This window comes from Bos taurus, chromosome 8, assembly GCF_002263795.3.
Source record: "Bos taurus isolate L1 Dominette 01449 registration number 42190680 breed Hereford chromosome 8, ARS-UCD2.0, whole genome shotgun sequence".
Taxonomy (NCBI): Eukaryota; Metazoa; Chordata; class Mammalia; order Artiodactyla; family Bovidae; genus Bos; species Bos taurus.
In genome coordinates, this window is record NC_037335.1 from 60,989,327 (window position 1) to 61,008,007 (window position 18,681).

The window sequence follows — 18,681 nt, forward strand, 5'->3', positions numbered from 1 at the left end:
AATGGGTACAAGGCTTGAGCCTCACATGGCAGGTCTCAGGCATCTGCTCTGCCCCTCTTTGTCATGGTTGCTGAGGGCAGAGGAGCTGCTGGACCAGAATGTGTTCAGGGTGGCGTTTCTACCCTCCTTACTGGAAGCTGGTAGGGCTTCCCTATAGCTCAGATGGTAAAGAGTCTGCCTGCAACACAGGAGATCTGGGTTGGGAAGATTCCCTGGAGAAGCAAATGGCTACCCACTCTAATATTCTCACCTGGAGAATTCCATGGACAGAAGAGCCTGGCAGGCTACAGTCCGTGGAATCACAAAAAACTGGACACGACTGAGCAACTAACACTTTCACTCTACAGGAGGTCTGGCCCAAGCCCGCCATCCTGCATTGTATGGGGGCTCCACATGCCCTGGTTACTGCAGATACTGGTGCCCCATGAGGAGGGCAGGCATGAGGACTCTGTCCCCAGAGAGTGGGACAAGGGCTGCAGCCTCAGGGACAGCAGCATGGCTCTGCCTCACTGGTTCCCTTAGGTTTGGAACCCAACCTTCAGTTCCCAAATACCGCTGCTTCCCTTTGAAGTTTGTGCCTCTAAGTCCTGAGTGTTGGGGAGAAAGGAGCTGGGCCAGTTCTCCATGTAGCATCTCTCTCTCCCTCAGGAATCACCTTTGTCACCATCCATTGCCGAAATGAATGGAGGCTGCTCAGCCAGCTTTATTAAATATGAATGAGTCGCAGCCCATGGCCCCCACGCGGTCACTCACCCACTCCATCTCTGGCAATTACCGTGTCGCACACACTGTGCCAAGGGGCGCAGCGGTCCCTGCCTGCCCTTGCAGACTGACACTGCCCAGCAGGGGCAGGGCTCAGGCTGCAGCTGCCCTTCCCCCTGATGGAAAGCCACCCCAGGCTCCCGTGCAGCCAAAGCACTCAACTCTGAAGGCCTAGAGACACGGCACCTTCCCCATGGAAGGACTGTGGATTCTTAGGCCCTGAGCTCTGGCCAGATATGGCCTGTGGCTTTTGAGCCCAAAGACAAAGCCTCCTGGTACGTGCAGCTTCTGAACTCTGTTGCACATTAGCGGGGTGTGGGATGTGCCCAGATTGCTTAGGTTCTAGGCAACTTAAAAATCCAGCCTGGTTCAAGGTTAAGAGTGTGTGTGCATGCACACACCATTACTGAGCATACATGCATGTTCACTTTCACAAGAACCCCTAGATAATAAGCTTCACATTAGCAGGGTCCTTGTTTGCCAAGTTTTCCAGTGCTAGGGACAGAAGAGATGCTCAACCACTCCGCTGAATGAATGAATGAGGCTGGTGTTACTGATCATTTTGGAGCTAAGGAAATTGAGATTACAGAACTCAGCCAATGATCCCCATCACAAGTCAAATCCAGGGGTTTAACCATTACTCCCCACTGGCCCAGGGGCTGGCAGTTTGCCTGGAACCTCTCAAGGGTGGGGACTCTGCCTCTCCCGCCCTTGCCCAGGACCCAGTCCAAAGCGCCAGCACATCATTCAAGTTGCACAGATTTGTTTTGACCCCGAATTTATCAGGAGAGCCAATAAAACTCCCCACAACTCCGATGAGCTTTGTTAAAGCTATCAAAGACCATTTAGGAAGTTGTAAAAATGAATGAGATCAAATGCTTTTTCTGAACTTAAAAAATTACTTTTATTTTAGGAACCAATAAAATTATGGCAAATATTTACAAATAATTATCTCACATAAAGGTTACATAAAATCAATTCTTCACAAGTAACACTCATGAGAAGACACACAGATATTGAAACTACGCCAATCTTATTGCAAGTTTCTCCAACTAATCTAAAATAAAGGTGTTGCGGTCAACCATTTAACTTAGAATAAAACCACAAATTCCAGGTTCAATGAGAAAAAAATGTAAAAAATTAACCAAAATCCCACCCCTCTTTTTTCCCCAGTCCCACCCCCAGCCCCTGCCCTCCTCCCAACAAAAGAAAAATATGTCTGACATCTTTGGCAAATCGGCACTGCTGTAATTACATTCAAATATTATTACACACAAAAGCAACACACATCACTAAGGGAAAAAAAAACACCAATATTTCAAGTCAATTATTTTCTACTAGAAAAAAAGAATACAAAACATACACATTTTTAAGAAGCATTTTTTTTTCAATCTGTTGGAGACATCATCTCCCATTTTCAAAGGCAATTCAATTGTGGTATTTTTTGTTTGTTTTTTGTGGGGTTTTTTTGTTCTTTTTTTGTACTTTTTTTTTTTTACAAGTAAGCGTCTATGCAGGCATCACAAACTTTGGCAGTAACAGTAGATATGTATTTTTTTGATGCTGGAAGGTCAGTCCCTAAGACAGTCAACTGTCTCAAAGAATGAAAAGCAAAAATCCATGTGTCTGCCTGGCAATGAGTTCCATTTGCAATGTAATCTGCATTTCTACAAATACTCAATGTCCAAGGCCACTAGAGACTGAAAAACCAGGGCAGCGTCTTCCAGCAAGAGTCAGGGCAAAACCCGAGTCAGATTTCCACCCTCGGCCCAAACTTGGAGGCCCAAAGGCTGGGCCCAAGAAGTGGGGTCTCACTGCCCACAACCCCACACTGTGCTGGCAGCTTGGATCCAGGGCTCGGGCCTGCCTCTTCCTGAGCCCCAGGACAGGCTACTGCCAGGTCTGCTCGCCTCCTCTGACCAAAGGCAAGAAGAGCAGGCAAGAACTGGCATGAGAAGACTCAGTGCTTCCTCTGAGTTTCAAGTACGTCTGAGGTGTCTGGGTGCGAGTGCGTGTGTGCGCGTGTGTACACTCACATGGGCACGTATGAAGGGGAAGGCCAGATTTGGAGGCTCTGAGCTTTGCAGGGTGTTGAAAATAGACTCAGGACTTATTTATTTTCTTTTTTAGCTTTATAGCAATTAAGTGGCTATTGATTGGTTGGAATGTTCAACTCTCCATTTCCTCAAATACAATAAAATAGTTTCATTAAAATGTATTCATGCTTGAAAATAAGGGAGCCATTAAATGGTTTCCTTTCTGTTCCACTCCAAGGGAAATGCACTGTTTGTAAATCAACAATCCGTCATCCAAAATCACTTGTTGTTTACGGTGCTTTTGGAGAAGTTGAGGGATGTGGCCACGAGCGTGGCGACTGTGGGGTTAAGAGCAGTCCTGTGGCTGCAGGAGTGGGTGGGCCCAGGTTGGGATGAGTGAGGCTGCAGGTGGGCCTCCTACAGCTGGTCCTCAGAGTCAGGGAGGAGGGCACCTAACTCCCAAGTAGTCCCTCCCCACCATGCTCAGAGTTGTCAAAGCTGAGGGGCAGAATTCCTGCCCTTTCCATCTGGCCCAGAGGCCAAATATACCACCTGAGACCAACCCCCTTTTAGAATTCATCAAGATTCCCTCAATAAATAAACAGCTGCATTTTCTCCTCGTGTGGCTCAGGAGTCTTAAGATGTGGGAAGAACAGACTTACTGAATGGTAGTTCTGTTTACCCTTGGAGGTGAGCTAAACAGAACCCCTGGGAACATGTGGATTGAAACTCTAGAATGGTAGGGATGTCACCCCGAGGTCCCCTTTGATTGGGGGGGGGGGTGGAGTCCAGGAACTGGACCCCGTGTTGAGAAATTACAGCGGGTGAAAGATCAGCTGGTGCCTGCCTGCTCCCGGCAAGAAGCGCCCTGTCAGAGAAGCTGCAGCCCCCTCGTCAGGAGAGCGGGCAGGTACGGGACTCGCTCCCCGTCGGCCCCCTGGGACCTGGCCGCCACTTTGGAGGCACAGCCTTGCTGACAGTGGGGAAGGTGGATCAACACCGCAGCTCCACCATGAATATGCAAGAGGGAATCCTGAGTTTCGGGGACAACAAGGGACAAGGGGCCGAAGGGGCTGCAGGGAGGTGGGGCAGAATGCAGGCTAGGAGTCATGGCCTGACTGTCCAACTTTTCAGTAATGTATTTTGTTATCTCTTACGAAATGCGCTTGCCTTGGACCTCTCCGAGGCCCAAAGAACTAAAGGAATACATTCTTTAGGAGCACCAGTGTGCGTGCCTGGAAACCATCAGTGGTGGGCTCCTGGGTTGGTGAGGCCAAGGCTGCAGGGCCGCCTCTTAGCAGGGACGCCAGGGAGCCGGCCTCGCCTGCAGGGCTGTGGATCCACCCACTCTAGCCTGGCCCGGCCAGTCCAGGGGCCTGGATTCTGCTTCACCCTTGTGGCGGTTGTGTCTCAGACATAGCTCATTTCTAGGGATTTGTCAGGAGTGCCTGGTTTGTTTTCAACATTTGCTCTCCATGACTTGGAGCTAAATTCTAACTGAAATGTCACCCAAAAGAGGGTGGCTGGAGCCAGAGGCCGCCACGGCAGGGCATTAGCTCAGGGATGTAACTTCTCATAAAGAGATTTCATCCTTAGTGCCCCTGTGGCCACATCTGGGGTGCTTCCCTGGACCTGTGAAAGACCCTGGCAGCACTGACCTCCCCTCAAAGCCAACAGTCCCCTATCCCGACCACATCCCATGGTCTACCCCGCCCACCTGCAAAGCCCACACAGCCTTCGAAAGCCGGGAGTGTGGGAAGGAGAGGGTAAGTCTTGGGAGTGCCTGTTCCTGACACTGACTTGCTGAACCTCCTCTCTTGCCTCTCTGAACTCCCATCTCCCTCGATGTCCTTCATCTGCAATGAAGGACAAGGAGGTGAAGAAGAAGGGAGGCATTGATCAAAGACTGGGGGGTCACAAGCTGGTGATCCATGGGTCAAATTTCACCCAGACTTTTTTTTGGCTGACAGAGCATTTTAAAGATCTCACACTTGAATGCCATTGGGTAGGGCAAGCACCCACCACCTAGGATACCTGTGCCCTGGAGAAGTGACATGGTCACCCCACCTGCCCAGCCCTAGCTGCTCTAGGGCCCTTGAGATGGTGATGGTTGCTTCCCAAGGCTGTGGGCACCCCTGATGGCCCAAATCTGGGACTACCGCATATTGTCACAGCCAGGTTTGAAGTCTGTTCCATAAGGAGGACAAAGAAGAGAGGAGTGTGGGGACATCTCTCCTGACACTGGAGCCCAGGACCCTGTGAGTCAGAGCCGGGCCCACGTGCAGGCCCTGTCAGGCCTTGGGTGAGCTCCCACACCTGCTGAGTCTCAGGCACAGCAGGGAAGGAGTAGGGGTAAAACCTCAGAAGTGTTGGTGTGGATCTGGCGAAGACCTTGCATTTTTTCAGTGTTAATGGGAATCAAGTTGGACCAGCAAAGTCACCAACACCCTGGCCCCTCCACCAAACCAGCCTCTGAGTCACTGTTTTTTCTTTCCTCACTGCAGGCCTTGGGGTTTCTAGGAGACTGAAGGGTGTTTCTAAGCCAAACATTCCCATGACAGGAGCACGAACCTGGAGAGAGAATGAAGCCAGGAAATCTGAGCATTCTCTTCACCTCTGTCTTGCCATGTGAGCCTCTCTGTTTTCCCATCTATAAAATGGGCATTGTGATCTTTGCCCCATGGGATGGATGGTCAAGGATTGCAAAGCACCATACAAACATCAGTAATAAAAGGGTGAACCCTAACTAAGGCGCCTTGGGAAAGGGATGTGGATTTGATATGTCATCAGATTTTTCTAGGTTGCAGATAGCTAATGATATGAAAATTTTTTTAAAATCTACAATGTCCTTTTCAAAAAGGGCTGGAACGCAGGGCTGAAGGCCCACGGAACAACACCCCAGGCCTCCTGCCACAATGCTGGTGAAAGCCCTGGCCTTGTGTTTTCCATTCAGAATTCTCTGGCATCTACTCAACGGCGTGTGTCCTTTGGAACCTTCCACTCCAGCTCCTAGGCAGCTCTGCAGGCAGCATGGGAGCTCAGTGGGTGAGATCAGGTACGTGTGCAGGAACATGCGTGTGCTTCCATGTGCGCTTGTGCTTCTGCCTGGCAGCCCAGGAACCAAGTAATGTCTAATCAATACAAATCCAATCTGAGGACTCCAGAGGAGAGAGGAAAGGCATGGAGGGAGCTCATCACAGGCCAGGAGGAGGAACAGGATGGGGAGAGGGGTACACTTGGGGCCAGGTGGGCTTTGATGAGGAAGGATAGTGTGTGCTTAGGTAGCCAGTTCAGGGAAAGGTGGCCTCCTCCCAACAGCCTGAGACCATAGGAGCATCAGAATCCAGGGATGTGGGTGCCAGAGGCCAAGAGGCCTGTGCTGCAGACCCCAGACTCCGCCACTTTCTCTGGAAGGGATGGAAGGCGGGAGAGTCCAGGTGACATACCTGCTTCTACCTTGCCTGGCAGATGGAGGTGCGAGCCGGTTCATCTGGGCTCCTGGAGGTGGGCTCTGGCCCAAGATGCCTCCTTTCTTTGCATAGCAGGTTTCAGGATGGTGGGTGTGCCTGCGGTGAGCCCACTGGGGCCAGCTCTGCCCTGGGGACTGGGCTTCCTTGGCAGTTCTAACCTTGGCGGTTCTTCCTTGGCCCCAGGATACATCGTCTGAGGAGGTGGCCCAGAACCATCTCCTGCTGCCCTCACCATCAACTTCTCGCCCCAGGGAAGGGAGGATCACTACAAGCCAAGAGTCAGGGGGCTGAGCCCAAGCCTCATCTTCAGTAGTCGACTAGACTCCACCTTGTCGAGCCTCAGTTTCCTCTTCTATTCTACCACTTTATAGGGGTATTGTGGTGGTGGGGGGATACTTGGTGGTGGTCAGAGGAGGTCTGCTCTGTCTCCCTGCCTGATCCTAGGTCTCCCCGAGCTAGGCCTCAGTTTCTCCTGAGGGGAGCTGACTTACGTCTTCCTCAAAGCTGATTTTCACCCCTCTAGGTGTTCTTTTTTTTTTTTTTTTCAATTTGGTCCAAATGTTAGCAGGACTCAGGTGCCCCAGTCTTCTTGCTCAGAAGTGGAAGGCCTGCCCCAGATGCCCCTGTCACAGCCCCAGCAACCGGGGAGAGGAAGTAAGGGAGGGAGAGCTGTCGGGTAGTCCTGCAGGGGACTCCTGCTGTACCAAGGCAGCCGAGGCTCAGAGAGGGGAAGGGTCTTGCCTGAGGACCCATAGCAAGGCAGGCAAAGGTACAGCCAGGACAAGACCTCTTGGGCCTGATGACGTCAAGCATGGGCTCTCTCCACCCCAGCTCCTTGCCAGCTTGGTGACATGCAGACATCAGGCACATTGTCACAGGAGATGGCCAGGTCCACTGTCACGGCTGTCATTCAGTCCAGATTTGGATGACGCCTCTACCTGGCTGTTCTGAGTCGGCAAGAGATAGTATGCAAGGAATTGAGGCCCAAGGCAAAGAGATGGTGGCCCCTGGTACCTCCATTTCAAAAGCACTCCCAGTTCACACACCAGTTCCTCACTGCCTGTCCCATTTTAGGAAGCTTTCCTCTGCTCCCCAGATCTTCCCAGGTCGCTTTTTCTGACCACTTCAGCCCACAGTGAGTTCTCCCAACTCCCACTCCAGGCTCCCAAGGCCCTTGGCCATGGCCTGACCATCACACCCCCTTGTATCAACAGGTAGGTACCCACTACGCAAAGCAGGCCTTGGCCCCTACCCGAGCACCTTGGTTCCCAGCTGCATAGTAGGCTCCATGAGACGGAGAGGGGCTGCTCAGGAAGTTCTGGCTGACTGCTGTAGGTGTTTGTGGTCCTTGGTCCAGACAAAGTCCTTTTTGTTAATCACTGTCTACGTGGCAGGGACAGGCTTGCCCTGAATCCACTCTCTGGTGTCTTGGAAGGTGGGAGAAGTGTCCATGGTGGGTGTCCAGTGTGATCTGAGCCTGGGCGCACCTTAGTAAACACATCCCAGTTCAGTTCAGCGGTCCAGGGTCAGGGCGCCTGGAGAGCCTTGTGCTCCGCCTTGGACCATCATCTTCTGGGTCTCGTCCGGCCCTAACGCTCCAAGTCCACAATGTAATTGGTATCTTGGATGCCATCTCATTTTAAAACAGTAGCTGAGGAATCTCCTAGACGGTTCTCTTTTGAGTCCTTTGATACAGAAAAGAGCTGCTTGCACTGCATTGGGCCCAGGGAAATGGGGGCAGGAAGCCAGGGAGGGGTCTTGAGGGGAGGGGAGTGCTTAGAGCAAAACCAACCCAATGAGACTCTTAGTCCAGATATTAAAGAAGTAGCATGAGCAGAGGCTGGGGTCAGGAGGTGGGCATCCTTAGTCTCAAGGGCAGCTCCAAACCCACCTTCGGGGGCACTCAGGACAGAAGGGTGGCTCTGTGCACAGGTCCAAGTCCTCCTGTGACACCTCCGGAATGCTGGATGCAAAACGGGTGGGCAGTCTGCTCAGCTGGATCCTCGGGCTCACAAAAAAAGCAAGAAGGTATTTACATGGGTGCTGTTGAAGCAACGAAAGCAAACTTTTCCTTCCAGGCTTGGGGCAGGCAGATGGGCGGATGGTCAGACAGCTCGGGGTGTGGGGGTGGGGTGGGGGTGCTGGCAGGCTGCGCTGGGGCTGTGGTTGTCTGCAGAACAGTCTGTTGGTTTGCACTCACCACCGGGAGAAGCTCATAAGCTGACTCTTAGAAATGGACAGGTGTCTAGAAGTCCAAAAGCTCTATCAGAGACCCCGGAGTCCCTGGTAGGAAATGGGGGAGGGAGTTTCTGGCGAGTAGGGGGTTGCTGGGGGGGGGTGGTCTCATTGGGCCCCTCTGGCTGTGTTTGGAGGGGGCTGGGAGGCTATGGCCTTCAGTGATATGTGTCAGAAATGCTTGGCGCCTGCCTGGCTCTGGGGGTCAGTGGCGGTCGTAGGCAGTGGCAGCTGTGGGCGGAGCGGCTCCTCTGGCGGCAGCAGCGCTGTAATAGTACGGGGAACCTGAAAGAGACAGGAGAGGCCACAGAGGTTGGAGGGAGACCTCGTGCCCCGAGCTCCGTACCTGGGGTCCCCTTTCCACCAGCGTCCCCTACCTCTGTCCCTTCCTCTTCCTCTCTCAGTCCAGACCACTGTCCCCTCTCACCAACATCTTGGTCCCTCCTCAGGGCACTGCCTGCTTATAGGTTTCAGGGCCTCCTCACCAGCTAGAGCTGGGGTGGGCAGACTGGGGCCGATCCCCCAGCCCCGATTCAGTAATTCGTGTTTTCCTGGGACCTGGCCTTGCCCTGTTGTGTCTGTGGTGCTCTCACGCTGCTGCTGCAGAGCTGAGTATTACAACAGAGACCACATGGCCTGCGAAGCCTAACATATTCACTAGCAGGTCCTTTACAGGAAAAGTGTGCCAATTTCTGACCAGGAAAATGAAAAGTCATCGCTTCTTAGGCCTGTGGAAGCTTGGTGACCTAGCCCTGCCAACCTCTGAACTTTCTTCCACACCACCACCCTCCTGCTCACACTCAGGTACCCCACTCCTGCAGAATCCAATTCCACAACACTCTCAAATATACCAGAGTGCTGATGGCAGCTACAGCGGGTGGAGCACTTGCATCCCACCCTGCCACGTCCTTTATACCTCTTGTCTCATTTAAACCCACGGGGCAGGTAGAGTTAGCCCATTTTATCATACTCCCACGCCTCTGTGCCTTTTCCATGCTCTGCCTCCTGCCTGGAACATCTTGGCTGCACTTCACACCCGCTTCCCTGTCTGCTGCATAGTGCTGCCTCCTTCAAGTCCCCGAGTCCCTGTCTCCTCCTCTGGGACACCCCCTTTCCTGAGCCTACGCCCTGTTGCAGACTGGACCACATCCTCTGATCACTTCCTTCTCTTCTTCTCCCCCCTTCACCTGGATGGAGAGTCCCACAGAGAGGCTGGGTTCTGCTGTGCTCAGTGTTCACTGTCAGCCCCCAGCCTGCAGCCCAGCGTGTGGTACGTGCTCATCTGGGTTGGCCGAGAAAATGAGCAATGGCACCGAGTGAACCAACAATAGTAAAGACCCTGCCCATTCATTCATTCATTTTTCCGACCCCACTGGCTGCAGTGCTGGGCAATAATGAACAAACGCAGGCCAATGCTCAGAATCAAGAGGGGATCAGAGCTCTGAGAACAGAGCTCTGGGAATGCAAGATTGTTCTGGCAGAGTCAGGCTTTTCCTAGAGGAAGCAGGTTGGGTTGAACTTGGAGGATGTGAAAGTTTGGGTATGTGAATACATGGGAGGAGGGAAGGGTATGGCCCTGCTTCCTGTGACCTCAGGCCAGAGCCAGTGTGGGGCCTCCTGTTTTGATGCTGGGTTCTTCCCACTGTCTCTGGGCTGCTCCCTTTGGATGAGGCCTCCAGGAGCCCTGCCTTGTGCTCAAACTTCTCCCCAGGGATGAAAGAGTCTGGGGATTCTCAGGGGGACAAGCAGATTCTCAGAGCCATGGAAGTTAGAGACACTGGGTCATCCCCTCCTTTTACGGGTGAGGGTGGTGGTGGTGGAGCTGAGGCTCAACAAACAGAAGTCATGTGCCCAAAGCCACAGAGCTTGGCCTGGAATTCTGGTTGTCAGTACTGGATTAGGACTCTTTCGGCCATGATGCAATTCACTGCATATACAGTCATGTTGGAGAGCCATGTTTATCCAAGTGGCTAGCAGCTGGGGTCCTGCCAGCCACTGTAGACCATGTGTCTGCTGGGGTAGGAACAGTAAGCTTCTTAATTCCTTGGGGGAGGTGGCTCATTCTGAAATCTCACCCAAATCTAAACCAGTCCTGGCAATTCTCCCAGACTCCATGACTGGGCACCAAGGCCTGGAGATTGCCATTCAGGCTCTATCACTCTTGGCTGAGTGACCCTGGACCAGTGGCTTCACTCCTTGAGCCTCAGATTTCTCATTTGTAAAAGGAGGTCACAGGGGGGCTGTATGAGGGCACCCACGAGGTGAAGATGTGAAGGTGCTTTGGAAATTGACAGTTTTCTAAGCCCTGTGTATCCTTTAACTCTTTTAATCTCCACAACAGTTCTATCAGGTAGGCACTAGTATTGCCCCCATTTAGCAGATAAGGAAACTGAGGCACAGAGAGAATAAGAGGTTTGCCCATGGTCACCCTGCTAGTATGGAATCAAGAGGACAGGATTGACCTGTGCTACCAGCCCTAATTAGTGGATATAATTCTCCCTCCTGGCCCCCAGGAAGGCAGTGTGGCTCAGGCAGTAGTGCTAGTGGGGGAGCAGTCAGTGCTGGAAGGCACGGAGTATTCTGGAATATTCCGAAAGATGGGTTTTTCTGCTGCCCCCTGTCACCTCCTTGATTGGACTCTTGCCTCAGATGTCTGTCAGCCTTCTCTGCTCTCTCTTCTGTGCAATGGAGCCAGAAGCATCTGCAATACCAGCCTTGCATCCTCCCTTTAGGGCCCAGGTGAGAGGGGTGTGTGTGTGTGTGTGTGTGTGTGAGGTAAGGGCCAGTCCCACAAGCCCAGGCATGGCACAGAATCAGGAAAATCACAGGGGCTGCCCACACAAATGAGGGACAGGAAATCCTGGCTCGGTCCTCTGAGTTTCCCTGGAGTCAGCTCTCACCCTGGGCTCTGACTGTCTCCCCTCTCAGAGTCTAATCTCTTGGCCAGGCCATCCAGCAGCCCCAGTGTGAGGGCCCTCTGGCAAAATCAAAGAACGCCTACATTTACCATGAGAAATGAAAACATCACCTCACAAAGCGCTCTGTCTTCCTGGTGCCCATTAGACCTCCATCTAGAATAAACTTGTCCTTTCTTCTGTCATTTTTCCTCTCTAATTCACATTATCATCAATTTACTTCTTGACACAGTCATTCTGGGCTCCTACTCGTTCTCTAATCCCTTTACAGCGGCCACAGGCGCTCTGGTTCTAATCCTAATTGACCGCAGCGGCCTTTCTTCCTGCCGCCAGCCCGCCACCCCGCCTGCCTGGGGCCCCAACGGGATGCCAGATCCCGGCCTTCCTGGCTGGGCCTGGCGTGCGTAGCCTGTGGGCAGCTCCCAGGAAGGAGCGAGAAGAGAGCCTCAATAGATGGCATCACTTGTCCTCTCTTTGGCGGTGTGTCCCTGAACAAGGCTCCCTTCCACCAGACCGGCTGAGGTGTGGGCAGGGTGTGTGAGAGTCTTTCCTGTTTCCACAGCTCCCGCTGTGGCACAGAAAAGCCTTGGAGCAGATTCCCCCTGATTCCCTGCCTAAGTAGCAGAAATAGTAGCTCTACTTCTCTAGCCCGGTGGGTTTCCTCCAGCTGAAGCCCTGAAGACACTGGGGGCAGGGAAGGCTGGTAGAGGGGAACAGGCCTGGAACTTACTTACAACTTATGGCAGAGCAACATATGGCAGGGTTTCCCAGGTGGCGCTAGTGGTAAAGAACCTGCCAGCCAATGCAGGAGATGTAAGAGGCATGGGTTTGATCCCTGGGTTGGTAAGATCCCCTAGAGGAGGACATGGCAATCTCCTCCAGTATTCTTGCCTGGAGCATTCCATGGACAAAAGAGTCCATGGGGTTGCAAAGAGTTGGATAGCATGCATGCGTGGCAGAACAAACCTGGAGTCTCCCTCGTCTTCAGGAGAGTGCAATCACTGCATTTGGGGCCTCAGGAGAGCATCATGACCTGCTCGCGCTTGAATGATGCTGCTGGTGGCCATTATCTTCACTTTACACCTGAGGCAACTGAGGCCCTGCTTGGTTGATGACCTGACTAAGACTCTCCAGGCTACAGACTTGGGCAGTGCAGGGGCCATTTCTCATGTTTGTAACAGCCCGATATTGTTTAAACGTTTCTTGTGTTTCCAGAATTTTCTGTGGTATGAGCCCCTGCTGGGAGTGGGTGCAGAGGCACCCAGCTCTGGGTGGTGGCAACACAAAGCTCTCAAACACCCTGGTTGAAGCAGCAACACAAAGTGGGCTGCTCGTAGGTGCCAACAGCAGGGGTGTTTATGCTAGAGCAGCCCCGGTGGTGTTCCCAGCTGTCAGTACCATACCTATCTCTTTGATCCTCCTAGAGATTCTGGAAGCCCCCAGTATTCCATAATAAATTCACTTTCTGCTTAAAGTAGTGAGAGTGGAGTCTGTTGTTTGCAACTAAAAGCCTGATAGATTAAGTAACCCAGCTTTCAAAAATAGACCAGCACTGTTCTCATGGCATACAAGGACCGAGTTATTTGGGACTCAGACTTGTTCCTATGGAGAGATAAGCCTCTTTTTCTGGTTGTAGTTCTGTTCAGACTGAATTGGTCAGAAGAGTAAAAGTACCACATCACACACTGATTATTAATACAGGCTCTAGAATCAGGGTGACCTGAGTTTGAGTCCTCATTCTGCTACCTGCATGCTGTGTGACCTCAAGTAAGTTAATTAACCTTTCTGAGCCTCCCTCTCTTCATTGGTAAAGATAATCCTATGTGCTGTCTAGGGGATAGGATATTTGATAGGATAAAATGAGGGTAAGATAAAAACCCACATGAAGGGTTTTGCCCAGTAACAGTTAGCAAGTGCTCATTTGGATGAACAGAATTTTGATTCCTTTTCTCTTCTCCACACTGGTTCTGGCACCCCTCAAGGCACTAGGCACATCCTAGCACAGGCTTTCTCATCGCGGCACTCCTGGCTAAGGCTCTCTCACCCCCAGCCTATGAGCTCCTTAGGACAGAGGCCAAACTTTTCCATACCAGACATACCGCCCACATGTATAATTGTGCATGTCAACTGGATTTCACTCTATCTTGAGAAGCAAAGGCCTCGGATGTGGTCTAGCCCCACCCTCCCTTTGGCTCAGAGGTGAAAGCGTCTGCCTGGAATGCAGGAGACCTGGGTTTGATCCCTGGGTCAGGAGATCCCCTGGAGAAGGAAATGGCAACCCACTCCAGTACTCTTGCCTGGAGAATCCCATGGAGGGAGGAGCCTGGTAGGCTACAGTCCATGGGGTCGCGAAGAGTTGGACACAACTGAGCGACTCCACCTGGGCTGCTAGCTGCCCACACAATCAGGTGCAGACTTCTCAGTCTGGCATTCAAGGTCCCTCTCCTCCTACTCTATCCCATGGCTGCGCTTGCCCAAGCAGCTCCTTTCTCACTTCTTTCATTCTGGAACTTGCAGGCAAATGAGCCTATTGGACACCTCAAAAAATTAGAAAAAGGCAGCCATATCCCTGTGCTGGGGCTCAGGGCTCTGTGCCATGCATGGGCTTGATTTCAGCCTCGACTTGTCCCCTTGGGCAGTGCACGGCCGTACATGGAGATCCTAGGTCAACATGGCCTCACTGGTGTCACGTCCCCATCACAAGGAATTCCTCCTACAGTCTGACCCAGGCCTCCTTTGTGCCACATCCCCTGTGGGTCTCTCAGTAGTGCTGGGACCAGAGCCCTGTACAAGGTCAATTTGCAGGGAGCAGCTCCCTAGTTCAGGCTCCAGACCCACCTCCCCGACCCCATCCTTGCTGAAAGACTCTGGTTCAGGGTCAGAGTTTGCCTCCTGAGACTGACAACTGGGCCAACTCAGAACCCAGACCTCTCAGGGGGGCTTGTTTAAGGAAAAGCATAAGGTAGGCAGAGACCTGGTTCAATACTTAGAAGTAATTTTTACCAAACCCAAAAAAGAAGTCTAAGCCATCAGTCCACAGATTCAGCTCCAGCAGGAAGTCATAAAAGGTAAAAGCCTGGTCTTCTATATAATGAAATCTGCAGGCACAGGTCTAGAGCACTAGCTGGCATTGTTCCTTATTTCACCAGAAGTTTTGCATGATAAACTTTCAAAATGCTTTGGGCAGTCCAAAGCTCAAACGCATGGAAGATCGGCAGCCAAGAATGTACAGCGTCTGCCTCATTGTCTGTCCTAATCACCAAGGCAGGTCAGGGAAGGGGCCAAGGCTGTGACTTCATGGCCTCCTTTGCAGACCCATGCCTAGCAACTTGAGTTTGAAGACATTAGGTTCTTGACTTTTTGATGAAGTCTATGGTTCTCAGTCCTTAAATAATTCAGAGGATCCCGGGAATTAACAGGTTCTAACTTAAGTAAGCCTTGCTAAGCTGTGCAGACAAACCTGGATGGTCTCAGAGGCCCTTCCACATCTGACCTTAGTGGAAATTACTCAGCTGATTGCTGGGGAGGGATCCATGTTGCTGCCTGGAGGCTGATGGGCTAGCTCCAACCCCATGGTGACTGACATCTGTGAGGGGGACCCTTGCCTCATGCTCCAAAACCATCAGCTCCAACTCAGACTCACTCATGTAAGTTCACTGAAACAAAATAACGGGCTCTCCTTGGCCTTCCAAGATAGCCCTGTGGGGTGGCTCAAATATCTTTGATGATGCACACAGATCATGCTGGCCCCAGCCATTGACCATCTGCAGTCTGAGGCCTGGGCAGAGGCTGGGCACCAACTGAGCTCGGCATAGCACAACTTGGCAGACCTTCAGACACAGAGCAACCAGTTTCCAGTGGTATCCACAGCAGACATCACTAATCAATATCCTTGCCTCAGAGTCCTTATCAAGACAGCCACTTCCAAACAACCCAAATTGGTCCCTGGTTGCCCTTATTTAGAGATTTATCACCAACCTATTCAATGATCCTTAAGAAATATGTTACTCGTAGGCAGGCACTTTTCCTACTTTTCTCTTCCTTTCTCAATGGCCTTTTAAAATCTGTTCCCCTTCTGTGCCATCTCCCGTCACCCACTATAACACAGGGGGAGGGCTGATGGCACAAGCAAGGCTGGGGTGGTATTTGCTGTCCTGAAGCTCCAGCACAAACTCCCATGTTGCCAGTGTCTGGGGGGAGCTACCCACCCCCTCAGTGACCAGGCCTAATGATGTTAAGGGACCCTGGTCCAGTGAGGCCCTGATGGGCAGCCGATGGCCCAGGGGCCCCGCAAGGCCTCCTCCAGTACTCACCGAGCAGCCCCGGGTTGGGGAACCTCCAGGAGTCGTTGTACGAGGGATACTGAGGGTGGCTGTAGGGGCTCCCGGAAAAATCACTCCCTGCATGTGGTGGGTGGGAGAGAAATAGGAACCGAATGTCAAGTCAGGTTCAGAAAATGCCACCGGCACTTGTCTCCCTCACAGACTGTGGGTGCTTTGTGTAACTAATAAAGGCAAGCCCGGTCCGCCCCCTCACCAAGTGGACAGCTGTCACCGGCATTGTCCTTAGAACTTTATTCATAGGAGTGGATGCCAGGTGACACTAGTGGTGAAGGATCCACCTCCCAGTGCAGGAGAGGCAAGAGACACAGGTTCGATCCCTAGGTCAGGAAGATCCTCTGGAGGAGGGCACGGCAACCCACTCCAGTATTCTTGCCTGGAGAATCCCATGAACAGAGGAGCCTGGTGGGCTACAGTCCATGGGTCGCAAAGAGTCAGACATGACTGAAGTGACTTAGGACCCATGCACACATTTCCCCTTAGAACCTTTTCTTATTCTGGGAGTGAATACCAGTCTCTCACACATGTACCATTGAATTACCACGTGCCAGGTGTTCCCTGGGGTAGCTGGCCCATTTTGCACATGAGAAAACTGAGGCCCAGGGTCTCTCACAATACAGCCTGGAATCACCCAACCCAAGCCCAAAGGCCCAGACTGCTTGTTTCTCAGACCTCAGCCCTGACCGAGGTCACCCCAGGACACAGTGTGGAGGCAGTGCCACTCCCCATGTGTTTTCTGGCTCTGGACTGGAAGGCCAAAGATGACCCAACTCTGGTCTAGCCCTCTGGGCTGTGAATCCGGAGGTGGCTGCTCCCCAGGCCTCTCTCCAACGAGGAAGATGAGACATAAACTCAGACCCTCTGCCAGGAGGAGGTGGATGGCACTTTGCTGACATGAAGGGACTAGCCAAAGGGCTGGAGGAACACAGAAGAGCACGGGGTTGGGGCCTCTGGGCCTGGGGGGAGGAGCAGGAGCTGCAAGCCGCGCCAGGTGGGACAGCACTGGGTGTGGGGGGCAGAATGGAGCTTGAGGACGGTTCACTCCTGCCCAGCGGCTTGTGGAGCCATGATGCTTGCCTTTGGCACTTCCCTCCCTTCCAGCTGCAGGGGGCCTCTTGACCACTGGGCAGTCACAGGAGAGGAGCCCAGAATCCCTGCCTTCAAACCTTGCCCCCTTGGCTCTGTAACAGGACAGGCCCCGCCTGTCGGCTCCCTGCCACTGGGGCTTCTGGGGGCACAGGGGCCCCTGTGCCTGTTAGCGGGTTGTATGGGCAGCTGGCTATTGAGTGGCTTTTTAGGCCACTAGTTACAGAGCATAGGGCCCCTCCCTAGCAGTGGAGACAGGAGTCTCCCAGCCCCATGAGACCACCCTCAGCACCATCCATGCTTCCATGGACTCTTTTTAGATGCCAAAGGGCCGAAAGGCAGGAGCCTCTAGAAGGGCCACCAGCCCCAAGTCAGGACTTGGAGCACTGCTCTTCCCTGGGAGGCCTCAGCCGACATCTTAGGGCCCCTGGGGCTCCACCAGGTGCAGTGGGAACAAAACAGCAGGGCTGAGAGCCAGCCGCTCCCAGCCCTCAGGCCCAGCTGGCCACCTCCCCACTTCCACCAGCAACCACAGGCAGAATGTGTGCGTGTGCGCGCACTCACACACACACACACACGCACACGTGTGCTCCTCCTTGGGCCTCTCTGGGGGCCACTCCCAGCCTGACAGGCTGAGCTTTCCAATTCTCTGTTTTTTATGCCTCAGTGGTCAGGGTGTCAGGTTCCGGCGAACGAGGGAGAGCATGGTGACAGTGCGGGGCCGCGGCAGCTCAGCCCCCGGCGTATCCATCAGCGCCACGGCACCTCCTCCTCCTCCTGGGGGGTCAGGTGGGGGAGCAGAGAGACCGAGCTGCCTGGAGAAGGGGAACAGCCGCACTTCCCCCGGGGCTCTGGGCACCCTCAGGGCTGCCCCATCAGAGGCGCTTCCTGACAGCACCGCGCCTGGCCCAGGGCATTGGGCTATACCGGCTAAGGCTGTCTCGGCAACTCCATCTAGCAGCACCGGGCCCATCTGAGGCCCAGCTCCAAGGCCACCTCTTCCAGGAAGCCTCCTTGATCTCCAGCCCCTCAAAGTACAAGTCTTGGGCCTGTTCAACTGGAGCTACTTAGTTAGCTGTGTCCGTTATCCATTCTGCACCCTCCCCCCAACTTTGTCCCCAGATTGGCAACAGGCCATAAACAGTTCCAACTCCTCTAGAGGATGTGCCTAAGTCAGTGTTGCTCAGCATCCTGGACCACGTCCCCACCTGCCTGACCTTCTAGAATCTCACTCAGATACCTCTTCCTCTGGGAAGCCCCCCTCGACCCCGTCCTGGGGTGTACTCCATCTCCTGCTGTGCCCAACACCAGATTTGCCCTGTGACATGGGAGTGTCTGTCTTCAGGTCAGTGTGTGACTCCTCTCAGCACCCACATGCCACCCACCCCCCGTGTAACACCCTGTCCACAGCAGACAGTCAGTGCTCTGAGAACCACAAGTAGCTCGCCATCTCCTCTGTAACACCATGCTCTTGTCTGCACAGCTCTCTCCCTCACCTCCTTCCAGGCTCTACTCCAAAGTCACTTCTAAACATTGCAATTCCCATGGAAACACCTTCCACTTTCCCTGCTTAACGTTTCTCCATAGAACTGATCACAAGCTAACATATCTTACTAATTGTGCTCATCTTTCTTGTTAATTCTATGTCCTCCACTAGGAGGTAAGCTCCCTGGGGCCAGGGAGTGTATGCTCGCATCCCCATGTCTAGCAGGCCCTGAAAACCATTTGTTAAATGAACGAAAGTGTGGGAACTCCTCCGTCTACCAGAGATGACTCTCATGGCTTCCATTATTAACACCAATAGCCAGGGGTTTCTTGAGCACCTACTGTGTGCCAA

The 18,681-nt window shown here is 52.9% G+C and overlaps 1 protein-coding gene across 3 annotated transcripts in view; it reads right to left on the minus strand.

Moving 5' to 3' along the window:
• Positions 1–6,790: 6,790 nt before the first annotated feature.
• PAX5 (paired box 5) overlaps positions 6,791–18,681 on the minus strand; it is a 182,106-nt gene continuing 170,215 nt past the window's right edge. For all 3 annotated transcript variants that reach the window (XM_005210162.5, XM_059889473.1, XM_059889475.1), the window contains exons 9-10: positions 15,732–15,818; positions 6,791–8,788 (exon numbers count right to left, since the gene is read on the minus strand). In XM_005210162.5, coding sequence (XP_005210219.1) covers positions 8,709–8,788; positions 15,732–15,818 — 167 coding nt within the window. In that variant the 3' untranslated portion in view covers positions 6,791–8,708. The remainder of the gene's footprint in view (positions 8,789–15,731; positions 15,819–18,681) is intronic.